The following is an 18,870-nucleotide window of genomic DNA, read 5'->3' as shown; positions in this document are numbered from 1 at the left end:
CTTAGAGCATACAAAGACCTATGAACAATTGTTTGAAAAATTTCAGCAGATATATGAGTGTTCAAAAAGGAAAGTGTTGCTGAAGCGTAGAAATCCTAACTCTCCTTGGATAAATAGTGAGGTAATGGAGTTGTGTATTCTAAAAAATAGGCTTCAAAAAAAGTGTCGTGCTAACCCCCGTGATGGCCTTCTAAAGGAAGAATACAGAATTATTAGGAATAAAATAACGGCAAAGATAAGGTTGGCCAAGAAACGTTATCAGGTCGGTCAATTTTCCAGCTGCCGAAGAAACAGAAACATAAAGAAAACTTGGGACCTCGTAAACATTATATCTGGCAGGAATCCAAAGAAAAACCTTGATACAAATCTTAAAGATTCCTTTCCCTCTTCAGATAGTTATGACTTGGCCAATAAATTTAATGGGCATTTTATACATGCAGTTAATGAACTTAAAAATAACGTTGCAAAATCAGATTCTTGGCAGAGCAGCTCGTCATGCGTCTTTTCAGCCTATATGCCAGATGTCACTGAGCTCGATTTATGGCAAACAATGCGTGCAATGCCACTAAATAAGTCACCTGGTTATGACAGTGTCAGGGTGCGGGATTTAATAATGAACTTCAGTCATCTCAAAAGTGTATTACTTTATATTATAAACCAGACTCTAAACACCGGCATAATCCCGCAAGGTATGAAAGTCAGCGTTGTCAGACCTCTTCATAAAAAAGGATCTAGAAAAGACCACAACAACTATAGGCCAATCTCAATACAGTCATGAATTATATGTATTATAGAGAATATTTTACAAAAAAGTATGACCTCTTTTTGCGAAAAGCATTGCCTAATCACTACAGCGCAGCGTGGATTCCGAAGTGGACTTAGCACGACCAGCTTATTAGAGGATTTTAACGACTATATATGCAGTCAGATAGACAAAAACAACCTCGTTATTGCGCTCTTTTTAGACCTCCAGAAGGCGTTTTGACACGATTGACCATAAGCTGCTCCTTGAAAAATTAGCCAACATCGGGTTTAGAGGTCCTTACGCCAGATTTTTCTTAGACTATTTGTCGAATCGTGTACAGTGTGTTCGTATCGAGAATGCTTATAGTGAAATGCTGTGCGTCCGTTCAGGTGTGCCACAGGGATCAGTGCTGGGGCCACTCTTATTTAACATTTATATTAATGACTTGGCTTCCTTGCCACTGAATGCCAAACCCTACATGTATGCTGACGATACTGCTCTTCTTTTACCGTGTTCGAATTATGATGTTGGTGCTCGTCTTATGCAACAGGATGTTTGTCTACTGATTAACTGGCTGAATAATAACCATATTTTTCTGAATAAATCCAAAACCAATTTGATATGTTTTCACAGCCCTTACCGGACCTTTGTCGAGAGCACATCTGTATTTCTGCATACTAGCTCCTGTCATAAGTGCTCCTGCCGCCCAGTCGATCTTGTTCATGATGTTAAGTATTTAGGTTTGCAATTCGATGAAACTTTATCTTGGAATTTACATATAGAACAGCTTGCAAAACGCTTGCGAGCGGTATGTGTTCATTTGTATGCGCTTCGATCGGTTTGTTGCCTCGCTGTAAAAAGAATGGTTTTTAAATGCCTAGGAGAATCTATAATTAGATATGGTCTAACTATTTATGGACATGCATCTTCCTATAAACTGAACACTCTTAATAGCATCCTGCACAAAATAGCGCACCATATTACGTATGGAACTAGATATCATGGAGACCGAACAGAAATTGTCATGAAAGAATCAGATGTTCTACACGTGAAAAAACAACTAATTTTTGATATCTTGTTAAAAAATTTCTTTTACAGTCCTTTCAAAATTGATAATATAAAAACAAGGTGCCTCCGTCAAACTGAACGTTTTGTGCTGCCTCGAGTACTAACCAGCTATGGAAAGAAAACAAGGTCGTTCCTCATTCCTTTCTACTTTAATAAAATTGACGCCCCCCCAAACATTAACTGTCCCTCCAAAGCCAAAAAATACTTAAAGGCGTGGGTCCGCGAAGCTGCTATTGAATAAGACAATGATTTTAGACCGTGCTTGAATGTGATTGTGCTCCTTTTATTTGTAGTGCAGTTTGTGAACCAAAACAAACATTTTTATTCTTTTATGCTTTTATAGTGGTTTGTCATCAGGCAAAGCAGTGTGTTTCTTTCTTGCTTGTATTTTTTTTTCTTACAGTCATGTTCTTTTTTGCGTGCCTTTTTTTTTAGAATTGTTTTATTCACCAAGGTGTTTCTCTTTTGGCTCTTTGTATTAGCCGAGACTGCCCAGCCCCGCACACAAGCCACTCGGGCTTATGCGGGCTGGATATTAGCGTGTAAAAGAGCTTGAATAAACATTATTATTATTAACTGTCATAGTGAAATCGCCGCCGGAAAGTGGGCGGGGATTCGCCATTGCTTCAAACGTTTAATTTAATATATCGATTATTCCTTGGAAGTTTGCGATAAAACTGGTATCATTGTTATGGGGACAAGGCAGACTTTTTAATGAACCAAACATGTATTTTATCTTCATAGCCTTTAGGGCGCTTGCAAACTACCGCGCTTTTTTTTCTCCGGGGGGGGGGGGGGGGGAAGGGGCGGAGAACAACCTTAGCCCCCCCCCCCGAACAAAAATCTTGGCTACGCGCCTGGCAGCGGCGTAGCGGCAGTGGCAGTGCGGTGGCGTTGGGGGTTACGTGCGCGCGCAGCCTAAAAACAAAACTGCGCGCAGCCGCCGCGCCAGACATATAGGTGGCGACACCGTCGCACCGCCGCTAGTGTGGATACTGCGCTCAGCGGTAGCGGGAGAATGCACACAGCGTGGGAGCGCTTCGTGCCTTTACCGCGTCGTATGTGCGCATGAAAGGCGCATGCAAGTGTGGCATGCTGTAGTTCGGTTCCTCAACGCTCAATGTATTATTGCATGGAAGCAGCAATAAGCTTTCATTACTACGCCGAAAAAGCGGCAACCCATCCGGAACTTCTGAACGGCCGAAATAATGAACCTGTGCGCCGCGGCTGGTAGCAAGCTCGATCTTTCCTGAGTATGACTTTGAACCTTCAATAAAAACAGAAAAAAGGGACAAATAAGGAAGCCTCGATCTCTGTAATTCAGTTTACGATATCAGTTTCAATCGCTTTCAATGGTAGCATGACGCATTATTCCATTTGTGCGATTCCTTGAACCGGTAATTAACAGCACTTCACTGCCCCGACATTTTTCGTAGGAGCTTGGGATATTCTTTTATGTGTTTGTTGTAAAGGCAACATCTGATTTCTGAATTTTAACCAGCGTAGAGATATAATTAATGTAAACGTTCAAACCAGTCTTTTAGGCGCAGCTACAGTTATAAGTGAAATTTTTGCGACTTCGAAGGCAGGTTTGGTGAATAACGGTGTCGGGTCACTTGTTTAAGGCTTTCATCGCAAGTGAAATTGCGAATTAAATTTGTAAGTCACGCATTACAATCAACATCTCATGTTTACCTAGATTTTTGCAAAGTGACGCTGGTTACAGTGTGTAAACCAAGCTTCTTGGAGATCACAGTGAGCACAAATTTTCTGTTACGGCTGCACTGTTCACCATTTTGCATTCCTTTTTAAAATATAACAGGTGCCTAGAACAGCGAGATGTGTTTGCAGTCTTGCTTAATGTCGCTTACGAAGACAGTTAAACAACAGTCAATCACAAAACCATAAAGATGACAAATGGAGTTGCCCTGCTACAGATGTGGTAGAACGTTCCTTTTTATTTTTCGTTAGAAAATAACGCAACGGGTTCCCGCGCGGTAATTGCACTGTGTTGTCAACTGAACGTCGCTTTTGTATTGGCATTTGATTCTTGAGGATCGATTGAAAAGGGCGCGGATAAAAGTTTTGTGGGATTTTCTTTTCTTTGGGCTCCTGCCAACGTTCCAAACGCAGGGAGAATAGAACGCACGTAACGCGACAAGCCAAACGTTGGTGATCAGTATTATTTTCAAGTGGAAGTACCCTAGGCATCGTGTTCCGTAGCGGTGAAAAAGCAATACTTCGACACGCAAACGTCAGTATTTTAAAAATTGATTAGCCGTTTTTTGGCCCGAGATTGTCCAGGAATTGTGGCTAGCCTTTTTTCAGAATGGTATTATACGCCAGCATTGCGGGGATCAAAAAAAAAAAAAAAGATCCAGCAAGTCGTGGCACACACCCAGGGGTTTATGCAGAATTTCGATTTTGGGGGGGGGGGCTTCGGTGGGATGTTTGGGGGGGTGTTGTATAAATCCGTAGGCAGGGTGCTTGTGGTTGTGGAATCTTTTTGGGGGGGTGTCGAAGTCCTTCTGGGGGGGTGTTAGGGGGGGGGGTGTATAAATCCCTGCACACACCCTGGACACATATGTGGGCAACGTGCGTTAAATCACGCGATTTTTACTTCTTTAAATATAGGTATACACCTCAAGGGGTTAAGGTCTGACCATATAATGCATTTAGTTATGCTGAGCGAGACACGTTTCTGGACCAGCTAGGTGATTCATGCCGTGATTTGAAAATGGGACACGTAAAATGACACACAAAGGGCCACCGGACAGACGCAAACTCACAACTGCTTTGTTTTACAGCGAAATCTCCCTGAAATACTCTTGCGCATCCACAGAAATATACTTTAAATGATACACAAAAATTCGCAAGAATGTCGCACAGTGTGGGCAACGACTGCCCAAAAATGGAATTTATTTTCGAAAAGGTACAGGTAGAATTCCCTGGCATAAGCTCTTGTGTGTGTGAAACCACCGTAAAACACGTCCCCGTTGCATGGGAGACGACGCCCTGGTCGTGTGCAATGTAATTGATTTTGTTTGTTTCTTATTACCAAAAAAACACAGCGCAATTTTGCAAGGATGTGAAAATGTACTGGCATGCACGGGTCATGTCGTCTCTTACCCGTTTCATGTAGTTACTTTTTTCCTTTAAATAACCACCACTCTACCTTCAAGAAGCACCCTTTGAATTTCCCGAAACGGCAGACGACTGCACTCATCAGTGAGAAAAGTGCAAACTGTCGAAGCGATGTTTATAACACGTTTCAGGCTCAGGCGGTGACCACGGCGACGATATGTTTTGTGGAACTAAACTGGTGCATTATCCCGCAACGGCCGGGATTTTAACTACGCCATTGCTTACTGCCAAACAAGTGCACAAATTCACTCTTTTTTTATCGTGCATGTGCAGCTCGATCCTTGCGGCGCGCAAAGTAAACAAGCAGACGACGCGAGGGGGTGGATGTAAAAGGGATACAAAGACGCCATGTTACGCTTTAGCAAATTTTGGTGTCTAGGGGAGAAGGATTAGGTAATAAGAGTTCGGAAAAAAGTATGACACATCCAATGGGGTACGAAACTAAAGGAAATGCTGAAGGCTAAATGTATCGAGGAAGTTTCGTAGAGCGGTGAGCAGGCGCCGTTCTTCGCTCTGATTGAAACGACTTGGATAAAGCCAATCATTAAAATTGGTGGGCTTGCCAATCCTGCGTTTTTGAAGGCTTGTTGTCGACAGTCGGCAAAGCCTCTATGCTCTGATCCACACAACTTGGATCCACACTAGGAGAGGTTCGTCCTACCGCTGCCAGGGGCCGACTGTGTTCAATCTCGGGGGGCGCCACCATCAGTCACTCCCGTACTACAGTCGCTACAGTGTACTAGAATCACTCCATGGTCACTCCGCGATAAACCAATCCTCCCTGTTCTGTGATCATGTCTGTGATAAACCCTTTGACCGCTTTGACTGAGCAGGTCGATCAGCGTTCGGACTCGGTCCCGTTCGAGCCAAGCGCGAAGCTCTGCTGAACCGGGGTGCTGGACTTCGCCACCAAGGTATTTCAGACGGCGAACGCAATCCATTGTAATCTAATGCCTAATCGATTAAGTGCATAAAATTAGGTATCGCACTTTACTTCTACAATATTCCCAGCGCTGTTTGTTATGACATTTGAGTGGTAAACGTCAGTGGGCTGTTTTGAATTGTTCCGTTGAGAATGGTTGCGACAGCGAGCCTTGATTTCAGTCTATATGTATGCTAGCCGCTATACTATATGCCGCTGGCTAACTTCCAGTTCGTAGAAATCTTAATGACTTAATTAATGTGCGTGCGTAATCAAATTATTAATCTGACACGTCCGTTTTGTCATGCAATGTTCGTCACGATTGCCCTTTGTCGACTCTAGCTGGACGCCTTTCCGGAGATATGGCTGAAGCCAGTCTAGCCAGGGTGCCTTTCTTTTCCTTCTCCTAGACAGTGTAGCGTTAATTTGCGGAAAACGCCTGCTTTGCGCGACGCTTCCAGCGTCGTAACGCGGTGTTCTAAATACCCACGTGGCTAGGGGTCAGGGGTGCGAAGTGAACGGCGCTTGTCAAATCGCTCGCTCCCGCTTCTGGCCTGCCATGAGGGAGCGACGCGACAAGTCGACAGAGCGGCGGCGGTAGTGTACAGGCGGCCGCAAAATAAAACGGACCAACTGAACGATGCGGAACTAGAGGCGCGAGTCTCGACAGCCCCTGGTCCAGCGCCTGTTGTCGCGATAGCAGAGTGCGTATGCTTTTTATTTTTCATTAATGCATATCACTTTTCTTGATGTCGGGCTTGGCTCTTCGTTCCTCTCGAATGGGTTACCCGGTGGCACTTTGTGCAGCACGCCTAGTGAGCGGCACTTTTGGCACCGGACAGCAGCCTGAGGCATGCGCCCAATACGTGTAACGATTCGCGTCAGCTGTAAGGGACATTGAAGTGATTTGTATAAACTTTGCGGGATTACTAGCGCAAATTGTAGTCTAGAGTCTCTAGGCCATGTTTCGACCACGCACGATGCGTTTACGCGACTTTATTCAGTAGAAAAAATTAATTCTAAAATGCTGTCTTCTCTGCATCCTTGCCGATCGACTATGACGTGTCGTATGACTTCAAAATAAGATGGCTTGGCTTGACTGCGCTACTGCACGGATTGCCTACCCTCCGACAGAAAGTCGGCCAGCGGGTCGTAGCAATTGGTTCGCTCAGCTGAAACTAAACCACGACATGTTTGTGCCGTGAATGTGCCTTCAGTTTGTTAGTTTGTAGACTGTATCAAGCTCTAAGTCCAAGTCTCACATGTCGCATGTGCGCTCCACACAAGCGCACATGCGATGCTTCGCTGACTGGTACGCTAGTAGAAATATCTGAGGCCAATTCAAGGTGGGAGAAGAGTCAGCGAAGTGAATGTAGGTACTAAGGAGTTAAAATCAACCGAAAACTTTTTATCGTACAGTGTAAACCCACGGTGCGGGAAGCACGTCTTGCGCTGGGTGAACTAGCACAGTGGTCAGCAGCACGACCACTCCTGCAAACACTTTTCCGTCTTAGGAATGCAGTCACTAGACATTAGATACCGCACGAGCGCTATGCAAGGAATAGTCATCCAAGTTGCTTGGAAATGCTAAAGCTTAATAAAAAATGTAAACTGGCTATATGTTTTGGATTTCTGCCACTGGCATCGCTGGCTTATGGCTGACTGGTCTGGAGCACTAGGTATATTGTTTTGCAAAGCCGCAAGTTCGAATCCCCGATAGTGCGCTTTTTTTTTTAAAGTTGATTTCTTTGTTTTGGGGTTTTTTTTGTACTGAATTCACCATTTTTGTGCTGTAACGTTCATTGCTCTACAAGCGAGTTTGCAGAACGCATGCAAGCTGACACTGACGTGCTGGCATGTTCTCGGCGTGGTATTGCCATAAGTACCGACTGCTCACAGGCATAGTCCCAAATCGGTTGACCCTTGGCTTGGTGTGAACACTACTCTTACGATCCAGGCAAGCTCCAAAGATGGGGGGAAAGTGCATCACATTTGAGCTTCTGGAGTGACGCAGAGAGCGTTTTTCGGCTGCGTCGCCTCGGCTAGTGAATAGGATTCCAGACCGTGCTGGTAGGCTTATCTGGCGCATTTTACAGCCAACATAGCAAAAGCGCGGTGTGCCGATTACTGAGATATCGAGAATGCCCATCCGACGATAACGTCGGATGCCAAGCATGTTGTTTTGCAGAACCGAAACTGGTCCAAACATCGTCCAATCACGTAGCGCTTTGTATTGACGTCACTTCTGTTGGGGCAGCCGCTGCAAACTGCACATGGTAGTCCATACTGCCTAATCACCCGGATAAATGATTTTTTTTTTGCCAGTCTACGGCAGTGCAAGCAAAGGTGGGAGGGAGCTTGACAAATTCGTTTCAGTGTCCCTTTAAGATGTTTGCCAAAAGCTAATTTTTTTGTCATTTGATTGGCTTTAAAGCAGACAGGAATTGAAGTAGCAGACAATAAACCTTACAAGATTTTACTGTTGCCGGTCCTTATATCAGCTGTCTGTTTGTTCGCCATGTAAATCTTTATCGTCGAATATGCTCCGACAACAGTTGATAAAATCGCAAGAGCATCAGACGAACTTGCTGTCTCGAAGCGAAATGGGACAGTTAAGACGTCAGTTCATGTAAGCCACTGTAGACAATTGTGCCGGTTGTTCGGTGTGTAGTGCAGGGCACTGTGGGTGCTACATTCCAAAGGAATGAGGCAATGCAGGCAAAATAAAAAAAATTGATGTGCATTGAGTACCAAAGGACATGCATACCTGCACAGCTATTGTGACAACAGTCCTGTAGGTGTTGCGCCGATAGTTGTCACGCACCGCTTGCTTGGTCCGTTTTATTTTGTGGCCGCCTGTACCTTGTTGCACACACCCATTCCGCATTAAAAAAAGGTTAAGAACCCTGGTGGTCTTTATTAATTCATAGACCCTCTGTGACACAGCACATGTCTGGTGCTTTTTTTGTTAGTGCTTTGGTACCGAATTACGGTTTCTTTGTCCACCTTGCAGGTCCTGCACATGAAGACCTGCGTTCTGCCGCAGCCCGGTGACCCAGGTGCTGTCGCATTGCATGCAACAGATGTGCACCATGGCCCACACGGTCTTCCAGCAGCGTGGTTGATCCCGGGGCAGTGTTCCTGACTTAACGACGCAACAAGGCGCACGGCAAGGCCCACCCTGGCGGGTGCCGGTTTCCCTTTGTCCCTGGTCTTGTTGCGCTGTTAAGCCAGGAACTTGTTCCCCCCCGGGCCTGAAGTCCTCACTGCCACCAGGTACGACAACTCAAAGGGCAGTTGATGTACGCTGTCTCTGCCACCGTTTGTTGCTCTGATTCGGTGGTAATGTTCAGCAGTTTGTGGAGTGCACAGGGCCAAGGGAGACCTTTGTCCAGTCAATCACTCCACTTAGTCCAGTACCAGCTCCTAATCTCTTCCTTTATCCACATGTATGAAAATGAAGGGAAATACATGGCTGAAGCTCCAAGACTGCTAGTCTTTTTCTTATGACCACTTCATACATAAGGGTGTTTTTGGTGTTATGCTGGCAACAAACTGCAGATCTAGTTTCTGAAAATGCAGTTTTATACAGCCGCACACAAGTGTAGACCATCAAAATTGGGGGATATACCACTTTAGCAGTGGGCGTGGGTGTTGCTCAATGATTACAAACGGTGCCTGTCCTAGTGTTGATTCTTGAAGACTGCGCTCGTTGCATTTGTATGTGGCACAACTATAACATTCTGATCACCTTGCCAGGTTTGGTTGAATGAGGCACATCTACTATAGTGGAATCTTTCTGGTAATAATTTCTCTGGAAGTTCCTATTTTCTTTGTAACCTGAGGCATGTGGCGAACAATGGGAGTGCTTAAGAGGGGTTGCCAATTTTATTTGTTTATTTTTTTAAACGCCCTACCTTCCGCTTTGTCTGTTATTTTCCAGCACTTGGATTGCTTATGGTGGCGGGCAGTTTTAGGTTACCCCAGCACCATTGCGGCAATTATGCAGGTGACTGTCTCCTTGAGACAATTGGGGGAGGGGGGGGCGGCTGGGCTGAGCCAATTGCAAGAAGGAAGGCGAGAATGGGCCAGGGTGTCGTGACGCATGTCTCCGCAGTCTGTAAGAATGGGGCAAAGCATGGTGGAAATAATTGGCTTTGCATGCAAGCCCTTGTGTGTGTGTGTGTGTGGATTCAATCTTGGTTGTGGCAGCAGTTTTTGTGGTGGTGAAAAATGAAAGTGCCCTTGTGGTGAGAATTGGCTCACTTGGGACCCCTGGTGGTCGAAATTTATCTTTTGCACTCTGCTACAGCATGCCTATTAGCAGGGGTGAGACAGCTGCGCATATTGCGCAGATTTGATACAAATTTGTTTTCCTGCGCCAGGCTGCTCCAAAAGCTTGAAAATTGTAAAAATTGCGCCAAACTGCTCCAAAACAGTCTGAGAGCCAACGATTTTAACGCTCCCGTCAGTTTCAGTGGGGTAAATGCTTACTGACGGCATTATTTTCCAGCACCCCCAATGTGATGGTGTTTGTAAAGGTTCAATCTGATTGATCATAAAATTGTCCCCGAGATAGTTTTTTCGAAAGTCATAATGTCGGGTTGCACTTGTTATATTCTGTGTGTTTTCACAGTTTTTCCATCGAAAAAAACCCTTGCAAAGTCCTATATAAAAAATAATTATGTGTACTAAGGCGTCAAACTACTTGTGCAAGTTGAACAAAAACGGCAATTTTTGGAGCGCTGTATCTCCGGAGACATTACTGGGCGCTGCCATCTTGGTGTGGTAAAGATGGGAAAACGTGGCCGCCGGGCGAAGCATTTTCTTGTGGTTCAGGCAGAGTTCTCTTCGCCGATGTCCACCTTGGTTTAGTTATGGGGATAGCTGGGTTTACATTTAGTCCTTTGATCTGTTGCGGGACTCGAAAGACGGGAGTTCATCAAAAACAATATGGCTCCCACGAATTCGCGGTGTTTCGGCCTTGAGTGTGAGTCCGGTGTGTGTTTGAAGGGAAATTTCGGACTCATTGCGGTGTTATAAAACGCTGAGTTATTGCTGCCTTTCACAGCGAGCTTGCGAGTGGCGGAAATGGGACGATCGACGCTGCAGAAGCAGCGGAGCAGGCTACATTGCTGCAAAATGTTTAAGCAGTCTCCGATAGCAGGACGGGCTATTATTTCACGCTAGTAAAAATGGTTTATTTATCTGAAGTGAAATTTAATGCCAAGAGGGAGGCGGCTATGCATACAAACGTTTTGCGCAACTTTTGCCGTGGCTCTACACTTTTGCGTACAGCCAAGTCCGAGATAAAAAAATAACAATTTCGGCATTCACATGATTATAAAAATGCCTTACGATTGCTTAGTTTTTCAATTCGATATTTTCAACGGAGCTCTACTATCTATTTATAGAACCTAAGAATTTAAAAATGGTTTGTAAAAAGGTAGTGCAGTTCGTACCTCGTGTTACTGTGGCAGAAAAAAAAATTTTTTTTTGGGAGGCTGTTTCAGTGTTCTGTATGACGTTCAGAACCGATTGAAGAGTGCACTTTTTCCCCACGAGTTGTCAAAAATTTGATTTTTTTAGTCTCCTAAGGCGACATAATATATGTCGTTCTTCTGCTACAATTCAAGGTTCTTCTGCTCCAAAATCAAGATTTCGCTGCTCCAAAAACTGCTCCCAAATCTGATTCAGCTGTCTCACCCCTGCTATTAGCCCGCATGTAGCTCTGGAGCATAAAATACTCATCGTTTTTTTAACCCCTTTAAAGGGGCACGTGGGTTTTTGGGACCAAGAAATACCCCAAAAAAGCATTTTTAGATCTCACTTTTTCTTCAATTTGCAGTTTTTTCTCCGAAAAGTTTGTACTTGAACAGTACCAGGTACTTACAAAAGCCATACAGGCCCAATTTCTATGAACAATAATCTTTTTCATTTTCGCCATAAGCAGCTGCGATAGGAAATCCTTGAGGTACATCCCAGCATGTAGTGCAGCTAGGAAGGTAATTTCTTTTGCACTAAGTTGAATGTTTAAACCATGCAATGTTGGAAACAAATTTTGCATTTCATGTTTCAGTAATTGTTTAATTAGCATTATTTATAATTGCCTAGGAGTACTTCAAACGTAGAAGTTAGAATTGATGTAAGCTTGCATGTGATCGCCACACAGAAAAACATTGCATTCTCCAAGACTTCTGGCATCTATTGATGCCTTGCTGTTGTTAATTTTTTGTTGAATAGATTTTTTTCTATTAAGAACAATCAAGAAAGGTTTTTACCTCTAAAACATACATAAAATTAATTAGATATTTGAAATTAGCTAAAAAATTGAACAAGCTCATGAGTTTCGTCAAAATTTGTTCGAAAGCAAAAATAAGTTTTTAAGATCAGTATGCCCCCGAAAGGGGCCATGCAGACAAAATACAAGTTTTGTTTGAAAAATTTAGTGTTTTATAGTGCCCTCACCTCTTGTCCAGTCGCAAACGATGCTTTATTCATTGAGAAATTAAACATTTTAGGTCAAAATTTTAATTCTCCTGCTCAATAATGTTTTCGTGATGTCAGCTATGATGTATTCAGAGCAGGGCCTTAAAACTAGGTAGCCTGCTGACCAGGGCTGCTACCATCTCTGGCTGCCATTTGGTTATCTTGTTTATCGTCCATTTTCATATTTGGTGCTGCAATACCTTTGAAGTGCCAGTGTTTGCACTTTGTGCCTGACTGGACTTTTATACTTGCTGTATTTTTATAAGGGTTCATACTAATCGTTTCCTAAAACGTCAGCTGTGACTCGACAAACGCAGTCATGCAAGTGACCGTGTCACTTATGTCAGTCGGTCAGTGGTGTGTCGGACAAGTCCAAACGCGTCCGACGGTTGTGTTAGGCAGTGTCAGCTGGCAAAGTGCCGCACTAACTGCTTTGGTGTTTACGTGGTCATTTTTAACTTTTAGTTGTTCACCCCAAAATTCTTACTGCTATAAAAAGAATGTGCCTTAAGTTTAAGTGCAAATAGCTTGCTCGGCGAGCTTATAGAAGTCCTGCCTAATTTGCATTTGCTTTTGCCAGCCTCAGCGAATCGCACAGCAGGGCATATGGCATCATAGGTTATGTTGCCGGAAATGAGCCAGTGGGTTGCATGGCCATTACCTTTTTTACTAATTGTGTAGCTTATTTGAGCGATGTGTACATTAAAAGTGGTGTCAGTAGGATTCTGCCGAGGCAATCGTTCGAATGAACCAAAGTTGTTTGGTCTGCATGTCCCCTTTAAGCCTGACAACCATTCTGTTCCCACGGTCCTAAAGTTCTGTAAAAGAAATTACCTTAACCCTAAGCTGCATTCGTACTTTCCAAAGTGACAGTCTCTGCTTTCTCGCTACGTACCCAGAACTCGTTGGGAAACGTTGCACACTACCATGGGCTTGCATGAGTCAGGAGGGGCTCCTGTCTAATGGCGCCATCTTTGCCATGCTGCAGGCCACCAGGCCCCTCCGGTCTCCCCCGATATGGCCAAGGCAGTGCGGACTTTGGTCCTCATTCACTATCGGTGAGTGGAGAGTCAGCACTTTCTGCTTGTGAGCATGTGGGCAGAATGCTTCAGTGCATCCTTCAGGATCCTTCAGAATCCTTCAGGTCACGTAACTTTGGTGCCCGTTTTATGCAGGTACAGCACCCAGACTTACTCCTGCTGTAACTTAAAGGGACCCTGCAACACTTGCCATCGACTACTAGTAATGTGTTTTGGGATAAAGTCTATTGTCCCAGAAATCTCCTCCCGCAAGAATTATGAAAATCCGTTCACAATTAACGAAACTACGCGCGATGAGAAATCGCGCATAATCGTTCCCTCTCAACTCGACCGCGGAACGCGACGAAAGCTGCGCGCTCTCTCCCGGAGAGGGGGGCGGCTCGCGGCGTTCTCTTTGGCGGCCTTCGATATATCACATGCCGGGTAGTTTTCTCCTTTTCTCCGCAATGCGGAGGGGCCTATTTCCGGTCTGGTGCCACAAAAAAGCAGGCATCGGTGCCTGCTTGCAAGTGCGCGCTCGGGCTGGTAGGGCGTTTTTGAAGCAATAAACGTCTGTAGTCGAGTGGTCCCGTTGAAAAGGAAGTATTGAGCTCATCACTCAAACTCCGCGCGCACTCAAAACACAAAAGAAACGGCAAAACTGTGCCTACAGGTTCAGGCATAGAAGAGGTTCATACACAGCGATGACGACGACGGAAATGGGAGAATCTAGCCGCGAAGTTGACCAGTGACAGCCGATCGGGCAGCCATGGCCTATGTGACGTCCCTTAGGCCATGCATAATGAGGACAACTGAAGAGAGAGCGGTTGGTTTTTCCGCGTCTTTCACATCGATTTGCGCGCTCACCGCTTCACGTGCACGTGCAATATTTGGCTCAGGTATTCCTGGCAGTGTAATCTAAACGTCGCACAGGTTTACTTGCACTGCTCAAAGAGTGTTGCAGGGTCCCTTTAAGTTAACTGCTTCCACGTCCTCTGGCTTTGGTTCACCATTGTGTTTACTGATATCTTAATTTTTTTATATATATGCTTCTTCTAATCATAATTATGCAGGCGGAAGCTTCATAGCGAAATGAAAGAAACTGAATGGAAGTAAATACACGTTGTTCAAATAGCACACAATTGACAAATCTGTTAATTTTGTTACAGTGCGCAGAACGCAATGGGAACAGAATAACACTCAAAGGGAGAGCGCGGTGTTGTTGGGTGGGCGATTTTGTACATACTTGCAAGGACAAATCTGTTAATTTTGTTACAGTGCGCAGAACGCAACGGGAACAGAATAACACTCAAAGTGAGAGTGCGGTGTTGTTGGGTGGGCGATTTTGTACATACTTGCAAGGATTTACTGAGTTTACTCTGGTAACTAACTTATCTCCACCTCACTTCCTGAGAACTAGCCTTGATAAATAATTCGATGCAAAGGTTGTGCTGCATATGTTTTTATCTCGGCGTGATTGCTGATGCCGTCGACGATTGCAGTAACTTGATATCAAGACAGCACTGGCAAGAAGGGAGAAAAAAAGCATTGTAAAAAATCTTGTAAATGTCAGCACAAGCTTGACTTCTATATGGGTCACAACTTAAAAATTGCACATGGGAATGAAAATGAAATTGGGGCGTTAACATAATTACAAATGTGTTTTATGGAAAAGGTAAGGTTTTTGTAGCTATTCTTTTGCCATTTTCATTGCGATTTGAAATGTCATCTTCTAAAAATTTGTTGCAACTTTTCACGCTGAATATTCTGAGAAAAAACAAGTGTGTTCATTATGCGAGTAAGTATGCTAAGTGCAGGGTTCGCACAGGTCCTTGAAAACCCTTGAATTTAGAAGTGTCAATTTCAAGGCCTGGGAAGTCCTGGAATTTTTAAATGGTCCTTGAAAACCCTTGATTTTTCCCGGAGAGAATCAATGGCCCTGTCTTTTCACAAGAATTTAAAGTGTTTGTCGTGGATTTTAGGTGTTAGCAAACGTAAAAAAACATTGTAACAATCATGTTTCAGTGTATTGCGTGAAATTACAAGTTTGGTAGATTTTCATTATTACGAGGCAACATTAGGAGCAGGCACTTGTCAATCCAATCTACATCACGATACAATCCAGTGAAAACCAGCTTCTGTTTTCTATCTTGCATCTTCCATCTAGTTTATGGACGCTTGCTCATTGCATGTTTGCTGTTCCTCATACGCTTCAAACTTTGCTTTTACGTGAAAATGGTGGACGTGTACATAGTTCATCCTGCCTTGAAGCAACGCTTGCTCGATTTAATTTCAGCTGATACTCTTGCTGACAAAGCAGGAGATGCACGCAGCATTAACTAAGTTTTGAAATTAAACAGTCTCAGCAAAACACAAAGAAAAAAAAACCTCTAAATACCAGCCATGAAATAAAAAAAATGAAGCTGGGGGAGCATTTAAGAACCCGTTAGCACCTATCTAAACGTGCACTAATGTGCTTAGATATTGTGCAATAAAAAAACTTCTGCATTGTATTGGAAAAGTTATAAATAATCCCAGATAAAACATTAGATGGGGACCTTGAAAATGTGTTTTGTGGTCCTTGAAAGTCCTTGAAAACCCCTGAATTTTTGCTTTTGAAGCCTGTAGGAACCCTGTAAGTGCTTCAGAAAGACAAGGGATTAAAATGCAGACATAATGCGCCGTGTGTCTTTCGGCTGCAGTGCTTTTAAATCCTTGCAAATGTAAGAATGAGTTTGGGCTCAGTGATCGTAATTGAAGGCACACAGGGCAATCAAAATAGAGAAGGGAGGAGGTGCGAGAGTACTGGCATGGACTTCTCAAGATGTGGGTGAAAAAATTGGACTGGTGACTGCACCAACTTTACACCATTATTCAGCATTCGCTTGCCTCGAGCTTCTTCCTCGAGTGTAAAATGTCATAAATTATTGCTTGAATTGTCATCCAGTGCTGTTGTTTTTTTTTCCAATTGGTAGCTGTCTTGCTCCCTTCAATGCAATACACATGTGCGTGGGGTTGAGCTCCCTTTAAAGGCGGGCCTTGGTGGTGATGATGCTGGTGCATTATAAATGACCGACGTTTTCACCCTGGCAACCAAGGCTGTAAAAAGTGCACATCTGGGCATGTGGATGCTCTTCACTCTATCACGCCGAGACATCTGCCACATGCAAGGAGGAGCGTGAAAGCAGGTTACTCCAGCCAGAGAGACATTTTATGGACTTGTGAGCAGGAGGATATGGCAACTGATTGAGCATGGCATTTTATGCACTGCCCTTCGGGGAACTGAGGCTACTAGTGACAGTGAGCTTGTTTTCCGGCACGAACTGAAAGTGTGTTATCTATTGTTCCATCCTTCGAGCACTAAATTTCCCAGTTCTCGCAAGCTGAGCGGCAGAGTGGCACGGCGTAGCACACGAGGCGCAGCTGCTCCCACATTGTGCTGTCAGTGCACGTGTGCCAGCTGGCAGTCTCCGATTCTCACCACTTCTTGGCAACTGCATTCACCAGCTCCGTTTAACAGCAGACCTCATTGTACATGAAACAGACATTAGTATGTTGATTAAGGCTGCTGCAAACAGTGCAATGTGTCTTTTGTTGTCTTTGTTTACTGTCTGCCTTCAAAGTTGGTGCCACAACACCGCTCTGAGACTGCTGTCCACACTTGTGGTTTTGACCAGATTTGTACCTGGCTTACTTTAGTTACGGTTGATACTAATCGTTTAGTGAAATATTGTGTACAACTCGACAGGAAGGGTCACGTAAGGCGATGTCGCTCGTGCCAGTTGGCCAGTGTCGTGCGAGACAACCCCAAAGTGCCGGACTGCTGTGCAGCTATAACCAGCAAGTGCACGCAGTATCCACTAGTACTTTAATGTTTAAGTCTTTATAACTTCATTGTGTACCCCACCATTCTTGCTGTTGTAAAAAAAAAAAAGTGCACTGAATTTAAGCGCCAAAAGCTTGTTTAGCAAACTTTATTCCCTGTTTAATTTGAGTTGCATTTGTCAGCCTCAGCCAGTCGTGACGAGCTGCCCATATTGCATTATAGGCTCAGTGAAAAGTAGCTTGGGTGTCGCATGTCTATTCTTTTTTCCTCATTATGTAGCTTGTTTGGGTGAAATTCACGTTAAAAGTGGTTTCAGTGTTATTCTAACAAGGCAACCTTTTCTATGAACCAAACTTGTATTTGTCTTCATGGCCCCTATAAATGGTAAGGGTGAAATAACAGCCTTGAGGGGTTCCTTGGGGAATTGCTTTAAATGTTTTAGATTTACTCCAGGCAAATTATTTCAGGCAAGCAGTGAAATTTTTTGTGGACATTTCAAGAACCACATCGCACTTCAAATTAGCCCCAGTTCCAATCGTAGTGCCATCACTGACGCTACACCTTGGCTATGAGGTGCGCTGTTGTGGGATTAATTATACCATCCAGAGATCTGTCTGGTCTTTCGATAGTTCCCCCTTAGCTGAAGCTGCTTTTGTGTTCTCCCGTTTGGAGGGCTGTGGCTGAAGACAACACTGTGCCCACCACAGGAACCACGTTGGAGACCTAGCGGCGTGGCCCCCACGGTCACTACACTGCTGGTGCTCCACCACGACTTGCGGCTGCCTGTGGACCAGGCTGTCCGGGTGGGATGGTGGTACTGCGGCCGGTCGCCCAGAGCGAATCCTTGGGACCACCCCAGTACTGGCCTGTGGTCGGCAACCAGCATGGTAAGGGCGCCCATGACACGCAACAGGTGCTGCTGTTGTGGCACGTGATGGAAGCACCATGCGTATTGACATGGAGGGCACGGGCAATCCTCCATGGGGAGAGTGCGAAGTTCTCCGTTGGAGAGGGCATCAGACAAGGGACCTCACAATGAATGGAATGGGGCTGGTACCTACGGGCCCGACGAGAGGCAATTTCACTGAGCTGACTTGCAGCTAGCCAGGACAAGGCGTTTTGGAGGCTGAAGTTAGAAGAAATGGATGACAGGAGGGCAGACTATCAAGTACATATTTAGAAATAAGGATGCACGTGGCAAAATTTAAGATACTAGAACCCACACAAAAAACGAGCATGGCCACCACCTTCTGGGCCGTCGTCAAATGCCTAAATCGTTGCTACGTGACCAAAAATATAGTTCCTAGATGGTGTTTTTCACTCTGCGTGAAGGCCACCGCAGGTGACAAAGGCGTCACCCCGATGAAGTATGTGGAAAGCTTACACATGGTCTCAGGTTATCGTATGTTTGTGCTGATACAAATGTACAGTTTCCGTAAACAATGGTGCAATACTTCCCACAGTATGAATAGGCTCAGCTAATTGCTGATGCATGCTTCCTTAAAGGAGCCATGAAGAGAAAATGTAAGTTGGTTTTATTCGAAAGATTTCGTGTTTTATAGTGCCCCCAGCGCTTGTCTGGATACAAACGGTGCTTTATTCACTGAGAAATTAAACAATTTAGGTTAAAATTTTGATTTTCCCGCTCAATCGTGCA

General features: G+C 44.5%; 1 protein-coding gene across 6 annotated transcripts in view; it reads left to right on the top strand.

The window, feature by feature from the left end:
• Positions 1-5,642: 5,642 nt before the first annotated feature.
• LOC144156131 (uncharacterized) overlaps positions 5,643-18,870 on the top strand; it is a 31,331-nt gene continuing 18,103 nt past the window's right edge. The window contains exons 1-4 of one of the 6 annotated variants that reach the window (XM_077687960.1): positions 5,645-5,871; positions 8,893-9,155; positions 13,357-13,426; positions 17,921-18,100. In XM_077687960.1, coding sequence (XP_077544086.1) covers positions 13,386-13,426; positions 17,921-18,100 — 221 coding nt within the window. In that variant the 5' untranslated portion in view covers positions 5,645-5,871; positions 8,893-9,155; positions 13,357-13,385. The other 5 variants (XM_077687961.1, XM_077687959.1, XM_077687957.1 and 2 more) reach the window with 5 other exon arrangements.

This window comes from Haemaphysalis longicornis, unplaced genomic scaffold, assembly GCF_048455015.1.
Source record: "Haemaphysalis longicornis isolate Haplotype H1 unplaced genomic scaffold, Haemaphysalis longicornis Haplotype H1 scaffold_1, whole genome shotgun sequence".
NCBI lineage: Eukaryota > Metazoa > Arthropoda > Arachnida > Ixodida > Ixodidae > Haemaphysalis > Haemaphysalis longicornis.
Note: the sequence above shows the minus strand (reverse complement) of the source record. Positions and strands in the feature narration are given on the sequence as shown.